Source organism: Vigna angularis, chromosome 2, assembly GCF_016808095.1.
Source record: "Vigna angularis cultivar LongXiaoDou No.4 chromosome 2, ASM1680809v1, whole genome shotgun sequence".
Lineage (NCBI taxonomy): Eukaryota > Viridiplantae > Streptophyta > Magnoliopsida > Fabales > Fabaceae > Vigna > Vigna angularis.
Window position 1 is genome coordinate 27,412,253 of NC_068971.1, and position 8,661 is coordinate 27,420,913.

Consider the following 8,661-nt stretch of genomic DNA (forward strand, 5'->3'; position numbering starts at 1 on the left):
AAGCTCTTTAAATGTTTGGCTTTTTTAAGACCTGCTTTGTCCTTCTGTTGTACCTTATAAAATCAAGGACAATGATATTTTGACTCTTCTTTTTTACATCTTAACTTCGCTAACCAAGGTCCACATGCCCTGAAATTAAAACAAAAAAAATGACATGAAAAATCCAAATTTAGGAATTTCGATCTTGCGGTTTCCCTTATTTGGTTCAAAATTGTTTTTCGAAGTTGGCTTTTGGTGAGAATTCTTTGTTAGGTAAACTTTAAAAGGCCCACTTGTTGAATAAAGAAGCCAATGTTCCCCACTTTGTAAAGTTGAGGATTTTGAGGAAAGTGTCTTTCCTTTGTCGGTCGAAAATCTGCACCAATGTTTTCTTGGAGTTTAGTTCTTTTATTGGTTATAAAAGAAGAGCAAGATGTGCAAAGAAAAACCAACACCACCGAGAAAGAAGTAGGCATCCTTGCACAAGAGAAGAAAGAAAGGAATATTGTGAGTGTGTGAAAGAGAGAAAGCTAGAGGAGTGTGGTGTGTGTAGCGTGAAATTCCAGAGAAGAAAAAAGAGTGGAATTGTACTTTGTGTGTTGGGTTACGTTATTGTGAGTTGTGATAATTGTGTGCACCACCGTAAGAGTTAAGAGTGATTTTTGTATTTCTGAAAGCTTTTATTTTCAATAAAAATATATTTGATACCAACATTCTTTGCAAGAGGGAGGAGGTGTGTCACTGCAACCACCATCGCTGGAACCAACGGTAATCATGTCAATTTGTCGTCGTGCGTTAGTTGTGGGTGTCGCGGTTTGTGCTTTTGTAGAGGTTATGGGTCCGTTTTTGTGGAATAATCATCATGGTTGCACCGTTCATGGGTTGTCGTGGTTGCGATGTTGGTAGTGTTTGTGTTCTAGTATACGTAATTAGGTCCTTTTTTATTCAGCATTTGGGTATTTTTTATCTGTTTTTAATTTTTGGACTCCTTTTTTCTTGAACATTAGGTATTTTTGAAATGGATAGAAAGAAAAGCACTATAAAAATTGACCTAAACATGTTACATTTACATCATAATAACATATCCATATAAAAAACAGCGGAAGCAAAAAAATCAAAAGTATAATGTGCGTACCTCCTGCCATTGCAGCTTTAAAATCCAAACACAACTTTGTTTTCTAAACCTTAACTCACTCAAACTTGATGGCGTGTTTTCTGAATAGAGAGGAGTAGGCTTAGTGATCAAAACTGAGAGTCACTTATTCCCTTATATAAAGTCTGGTCATCACATGGTTTTAAAAATAAATGGGCTTTATGTTAAATTAGTAATTGCTTCATAACCTCTATGCAGTTAAAAAGATAAAATATAACGCCTTAATTGACCACTTTATGTTCTTTAAAAAAAATTGGGAACTGAAAATGCTATAATATTTAAAATATTGCTAACATTGACAACTTTGGTGAAGTTGGTCAATGTAGTCATGGTAGAAACAATGTATATTTGGTTATACAAAGTTGGTCAATGTAGTCATGGCAGAAACAATGTATGTTTGGTTATACAAAGTTGGTCAACATAGTCATGCACATCCCTTATTTTGGACAATTGATTTACTTCTTTGAGTGAAATCCCGGCAACACCAGAAATCCCTAGCGATTAAGTTTCTGACCTGGCCCTCTTGTAATAGATGTGTGTGCTTTCGATACATCAACAAGAATAGGCAAGTTATGTGGAAGTAACTTCGAATAAACCCTAATTTCCCAAAATAAGGACCTATTTATGACGAAAAAAAATTAAGGGACCTATTTGACATTCTCAACCCAAATAGGAACTTATTTGAAATTCTCAATCTAAATAGGGACCTTAAGAATGATGAAAACAAAAATGTAAAATAAAAATCATTTTATCGAATTTATTTTGGATCTTGCATCTATCACATAATTCAAATAAAAAATTTCTACTTATCTTAATAGACTGTGACAACCCTAATAACCAACCAAAAGTTGTGTTCTTAATATAACTCTTTTGTTTACTACTCATCCTTTAGTTCAAACCATCTACAAATTTTGTGTTGTAGGAATGTCTAAAAACTAACTGCATAAAAATATATTGTTTTTATTCATATACAAAAATAACCTAAACTATTTGGAACTATAGTATAGTCACACAAACATGGTTTACTATGTTCACCAACTTTCTCCATTTCAAAAATACTTAAGAGTACACAAATAAAGAATTCCAAAAATTAAAAACAGAGTAAAAAAAAATGACGTTGACAAAAAGGACCCATATACCTTAACCAGAGTACAAAAACCACCAACACCCACAACACCACAACCACGATGGCCAACGAACGGCACAACCACAATGATTGAGAAAACGATGACACCCACGACCAAAAGCAACTTCGAGAACGACACACAAATTTTAAACCAACATAAGATGAGAACGACGACACCCACAACCAAAACCAACTTTGATAACAACACCCAACTTCAAATCCATCGCAAGGCACACCTCCAACAAAGAACTCGCACAACAAAAACAACTTCCCCGAAAGCAATTTTGAACCAAATGAGACAAACTACAAAGTTGAAACTCCTAAATTGTATTTTTCATGTCATTTTTTTTTTAATTTTGACCATGTGAATCAATCAATGTTTAGTGACAGAGTTAAAATGTTAAAAAAATTCAAAATATCATTATGCTAAAACTAAAGCAAATTAGAAAAGGAATTAATACATGTATACCAAGCTCCTCACTAGCAGGGATACTTCTATGTTAAGACAAAATGTGCAAAAATAACTTTGGATATTTTCACTTGTTATATATAAAAACTTGCTTTACTTGATTCATTTGATATTTTCACGATTCTAAATTTATTGATTTAACTACTTAACATTTTTTATGCGCTTTTGTTTTTGCAGGAAATTTTCGTAAGTTACATGATACTATAACATTTTCTTATCATGTCAACGAGTGTTTGAGTACATTGACCATTGAAGCCAAATGCACGCAACCCATCAAAACTTACGTTATGGGACAAGGGGGAAGAAAAGGACAATCAAGCATACTCAACGTTTCACGAGGTTTTGATTGTGTAGAATTCTTTTCGATCAGGTTATTTCACGAAGTGGGTCGGAACCCGACAAATGTAAATCACTTTGTATGAAGAAACATCATATGTCATTTTAGGATTCGCTTTTCATCGATAATGAAAGACATAAAATTCATCGAATTCTATCATAGTCTTGGAATCAAACATGTAGTCAACTCAATGACACTTAACAATTCATTGCCGAATTAAAAGAAGATTTGGCATCGGAAAAGAAACATGAACAAAAGAATTGCTGAAAGTGTTCTGGGGTGTTGTACTCTGCAAACCTCAACGAAAATACTAATGTCATTATACCCTTCAATTTTAGAGAATCAACTATACTATTAAATTTGGTGGATCTCCATCTCGACAATGAATGTCTTAAAACCAAACATAATCAAACAAAAGGTGAATTATTGGATTTTCATTTTCATCATATTACTTACAAATTGTTGGATTTTTATTTGTCCTGCTCATTTTTCCCTAATCTTTTCATTCCTAAATAATTCTTATTTTAACTTAAAGAAAAAAAGAATTTGTATTGTCAATACAATTTAGACCGTGGCTTGAGCATGCTCTAGAAAACGCTTTAGAGACAAAATTAAAATAAAATAAACATTAGAGATGAAAAAGTTAAAAAACATTATTAAAACTGAAACGAAAATTCAATAATTATCAAAAACTAAAATTATATATAATCGAACAAGAAAAACATTTTGGGAAACATTTCTATATGTTTAATGTTACGTGAATTATGGAAAAATATATATATTTAATCCAACAAATTCCCATAATCTGTGAAACAAACATGATAGAATAGACTAAATCATGAACTCCCGTCTTCAACTAATGGCAGCAGTTGCTACAGTCATAAATTTGTGTATCAAATAAATTGTGCAAAAATAATTTTCCAATCATCCAAGAGCATTAAGGGCCCAAAGTTTCCAAATCTCTGTCCTTTGGTTGAACCAGACATTGACCAAATATGTCCTTGAGACTGTTATGCTGAACCATGAGATCAAGAACTTTATCCTCAAACTTCACTCCAACATTTTCAAGCTTATCATTTTCAACATTCCTACTTGAGAATACCAGTTCAGATAAGCGGTCCTTCTCTGACTGTTTATCATATTTTGCACATTCAGGGGTGCCCTGTGCAAGAAGATGATAAGTATAAACAACCCTCTTCTGTCCAAGTCTATATGCTCTACAAATAGCTTGCCTTTCCACTGAGGGATTCCAAACAACATCAACAAGCACGACCCTTGAAGCTCCAACCAGGTTAATGCCTTCAGAAGATGCTTTTATAGAAGCTAGCAACACCTTTGCCTGGCTATTTGCATCATTGAAATTGTGAATGAGAAATTGCTTTTGCTTTTGATCCAGCTTTCCATGCATATACAACACGTCCGTTCCCACACTCCAGTTGAAGGCTGACTCCAGCTGGTCCCTGATCAAGCATAAGGTATCAATGAACTGGCTGAACACAAGGACTTTCTCATTAACTGCATCACATAGTCTCACAAACTCAAGCAGAAATTTGGTTTTGACCCCTTGATAAGAGTCCAATCTAATCCTTTTCAACAGCTCCGAATCAATAACAGATTCTTCTTTCTTTGACAGAGCACAGTTTAGGAAAAGGGAGGGATGAACAGAGACCAAGGCCAACTTGTGCTCGAAGTTAAGTGCATTTTGAGAACAATCAATGCTCTCCAGAATGTCTTTCTGCAAGCATTCTGGCTTCAAAACCAGCACACAGTCTCTTAAACCAGGAAGATTCTTCTGAAGAATACTACCTTTGTGAACATGAACAAAGGGATTCATCAGCAGCTTTAGCTGGTTTATCTTTTCATCGGCTTGATTTCCAGCAGAAATGGGTTCCCAACTCTCGTCTTTTGAAGCTTTCGTTTCCTGTATCAGTTTGTTTTTCAAGAACTTCTTGAGTTCCTGCGGTATGCTGTCAGGAAAAGATGGTTTCATTAAGCACAAAATATTGTAGAGTTCAAGAAAATTGTTCTGGAAAGGAGTCCCTGAAAGAAGGATCCGCTTCTGACTTCTACTCTCTGAGAGAACCTTCCAAATACAGCTTCGCTTGTTCCTTGGTGTGTGGCCTTCATCAAGAACTAATAAATCAGGATAGTCTCTCAGAACATTTCCCAATTCAGTTTCAACACGTTTCTTCTCTTTTCCGATCTTTCTATTTTTCTTCTGTTTTCCATTCTTTCTATTGTTCTTCTCTTTCTCCCCATCTCCTTCAGACTTTCCCCCGGCTAGCTTTTCATAAAGATTGTAGCTGATTAACAGAATGCTCTTCTCTTTGTACCAAGAACACAACTTCACCATTCTTATGACATCCTTTTTTTGCTGTTGGTTGAATAACCAATCAACTTCCCTAATGGCATGTTCCTTCCCTGATAATTCAGCATTGTTCAAATTGTGGAATGGAATTCCTATGTTCCACTTCCTCAGCTCATCTTCCCAAGTGAGTAATATGTTGGCAGGAGCAATGATAATGGGTAAACACTTAGGAAACACCTGCAAATATGTCTGCAGAAACACCATGGTCAACCTCGTCTTTCCAGTTCCAGGAGCATGAGAAACTATGCACCCACCCTCACTCTGAGGATCAACCATCTTCAACTTTGAAAGTTCAATGGTTCCTGCCAAATTTGCCCAAATAAACTCAAATCCCTCTTGTTGGTGAGGAAACAAGCTTTCTTTTATGCCTGGAGTAAGGTCCCAAACTGTGCCATGATTGTGAGACCTAACTGCTTCCGAGTCTTCACCACATTCACTGAAGAGAACCCCATCAAGTCGCGAGCTGTTCCCTCCACCAGACGACACCCTTCTGCCATATCTCTCAGAATCTATCTGCATTATGTGCAATGCACACAACGACGCACACATCAGAACTTCACATCATACCAGAACATAAAATCACAGCAGAAGTAGTTTATCTAACCCCTATGCTTCCAACACTAGTCAAACACTGTTTCAGTTTTTACATATGAAAGAAAACTCAATTAGTAAACTATACTGAGCATGGTTCAATGGAAAATAAAAATAACATCCTTTATGCCTAGGTTCACATGTGGAAAGAAGGTACTCTAAATGGGGCAGTTAAAATTTATTTAATACACTAAAAGAAGTGGAAAATATTTTCAACAAACAATCATCAAAGTTCAAAGGAACTTACAAATGGCGGTGTGATATATTTAATTTCGGTTTCAATCCAACCACACCATCTACAGTGAATCCCTATCTGCTCATCAAAAATGGTGTCATGTTTGCATCGAATGACTGGATTTTCTTCGATTTCTCTTGGTTCATTTATCTCTATATTATCACTCTGCCGATTATACAAAGTTAGTGTGTAACTTCAAAATTAAGAATTCCTAAAATCTAATGACAAGAACTAATATTATATTACAGTTTTTGTTTGGTCTAAAATTTACCTGGACTCCAATTTTTTCAGCTTGAAGCAACATCTCCATTTCTTCCCACAGCATATCCAACTCTTGCTGTGACTCAGATTTCTCAACAGGTTTTTCTTTCATCATGGAGTTCCAGTTTAAAGAAATTGTCTCCCTTGAACCAAATGGCGGAGTCTGACCCTCATCAACACCAACCTTCTTATCCAAATCTCTTGAAACATCTTTAGAATCACGCTTGCCCCTAAAGCATTCATTGAAGAATTCAAAACAGTGGTTCTTTGATGTCGATGACATCCTCAGCATTTCATGCAGCTCATCTTTATGTCCAGTTTCTTTAGCATTGGCCTTGACCTTATTATTTTTCCCACACTTATTGATCACATTTGAATCTCTTGTCTCTTTTTGAAAAAACACCCTTTGATGATCCCTCACTCCTTTCTCCTTATCCTCTAGCGCATCATCATCAGAAGACACATAGAGACCTGAACTTTTCCCCTGATCACTCAAAACTTCAGGATCAGCATTATTGACATTCTCTACTCTGTTTGCTCTTTGTTTATTCTCTTGTGCCCTTTTTGTTTCCTCCTTATTGATCTCTGATTTACTAGATGCCACGCTAGCACAATCACCACCATTCCATTTCTCCACCAACTCCTTCTCTACATGCTTATTCTTTCTTTCACCTTTCCTTCTCCAAACTCTACTGCTCTCAGATTCACTCACCACCTTTCTTACTCTTTCCTTAAACATCTTGTATCCCCTCCTCTCATCATCTTCAGAAGAATAACTCTCCTCACTGCTTGAGTATTCACTCTCAACATCATCATCATCGTCATCATCCTCATCAACCTTAAAATCATCGTCACTAGTCTCAACATCCTCACTCTCCGTTGAAGACCACAACGAATCATATCCATCATCAGAGCTACTACGTCCACCCCTACATGAATCGGGCAACAAAACAACCGGCTTTTCAGGTTTAGTACCGTATTCATCATCATCAAAGCTCTCACCTTTATCAGCTCTCACAGCTGCTACAGAACAGCCTTCACCCTCCTCATCCCTCTCTTCCTCCTTAACCTGAAAACCCTTGGTTTCGTAACACTCATCAATCCTCACTTCAGCTCCATCATGGCCTTCGAGGTCAACCACCTCTTCAGGATCAGGATCAGGATCATCCTCAGTCTCTCCCAAATACGCGAAACCATTCTTCATATCATCTGGTGATGAACATGAAGCCCCAGACGCAGATGCAAATTTCTCTCTTGCAGCCCCTTCCCCTTCCAAATTTTCTCCCAAGCAAATCACTTCATCATCATCTTCTTCATCCACCTTTCTTCTTTTCCGACCCATTGTCAAACCACCACCGACCACCCAAGGTTTCTTGCTTCGAGTCCTGCGAGCAACAGCCTGATACATTTTCAAACAACAACAAAAAAAAACGAAACAAAACAAAAGAACACTTTTTTCTTGTATTCTCAAAGGACGCAGGAAGACCAAAACCCAAATGAACTATTTGCTCTCTCGAGATCACCAAGATCAATCTATTGCCCACTAAGTGATAAAGCGGATGTGAACGAGAGAAAGAATGAGTTGGAAGAAGGAACCATGGTTGGGAAGAAAACAGATTGAGAATAGGAAGAGTATCAGAGTGGAGTTTCCAAATTGGTAGATGTGGCGCCAATAAGAGAAACAAAAGTAGTGAAACAATTTTTTGCAATAAAGTTTATCTAAATAAGAGCAAATAAATAATAATTCATAGAAAACCAGAAAGTATCTCCACACATGCTGTACGTACTGACAAAAAAATCATTCTCAGTACAAAAATATTAATATTGTTTCAAATCTCTAACTAAAAGAAACATTCCAAACTCATATAGCTTAATTTTATTTATCACACCTCCAAGTGAATAGTCCTTTTTCTCCCTTCATTTTAAGTTTTTTCTTTTAAATTAAGAAGAAAACATGGATTAATCTTTTAAATGTATGTCCATCAACATAGATCACAAACATACAGGAGTAATGCATGTTCATCATAGATAACAAACATGCATATTATTATTCCAAGATATTTCTTGAGTATTTTTTTACTTTTCTATTGAAACTAATAATGCATAAATCACTACAATTTACTTTATTATTTATTATTAGAA

The 8,661-nt window shown here is 36.0% G+C and overlaps 1 protein-coding gene across 2 annotated transcripts; it reads right to left on the reverse strand.

Annotated features, from left to right (window-relative positions):
• Positions 1-3,834: 3,834 nt before the first annotated feature.
• On the reverse strand, positions 3,835-8,204 carry LOC108326976 (SNF2 domain-containing protein CLASSY 3). 2 transcript variants are annotated; one of them, XM_017560614.2, is made up of 3 exons: positions 6,530-8,204; positions 6,271-6,423; positions 3,835-5,945 (listed from the first exon to the last, which is right to left on the reverse strand). In XM_017560614.2, the coding sequence occupies exons 1-3, from the start codon at positions 7,925-7,927 to the stop codon at positions 4,002-4,004; spliced, it is 3,495 nt and encodes a 1,164-aa protein (XP_017416103.1). In that variant the 5' UTR covers positions 7,928-8,204; the 3' UTR covers positions 3,835-4,001. The 2 variants fall into 2 exon arrangements, with proteins under 2 accessions (XP_017416103.1, XP_017416104.1); XM_017560615.2 differs by lacking the exon at positions 6,271-6,423.
• Between the last annotated feature and the right edge of the window lie 457 nt (positions 8,205-8,661).

Coding starts and splice junctions, on each gene's coding strand:
- LOC108326976 (XM_017560614.2), bottom strand. CDS start 7,927: ATGTATCAGGCTGTTGCTCGCAGGACTCGAAGCAAGAAACCTTGGGTG. Junction 6,424..6,529: donor CTGAAAAAATTGGAGTCCAG/GTAAATTTTAGA, acceptor TATAATCGGCAG/AGTGATAATATAGAGATAAA. Junction 5,946..6,270: donor AATATATCACACCGCCATTT/GTAAGTTCCTTT, acceptor CACATAATGCAG/ATAGATTCTGAGAGATATGG.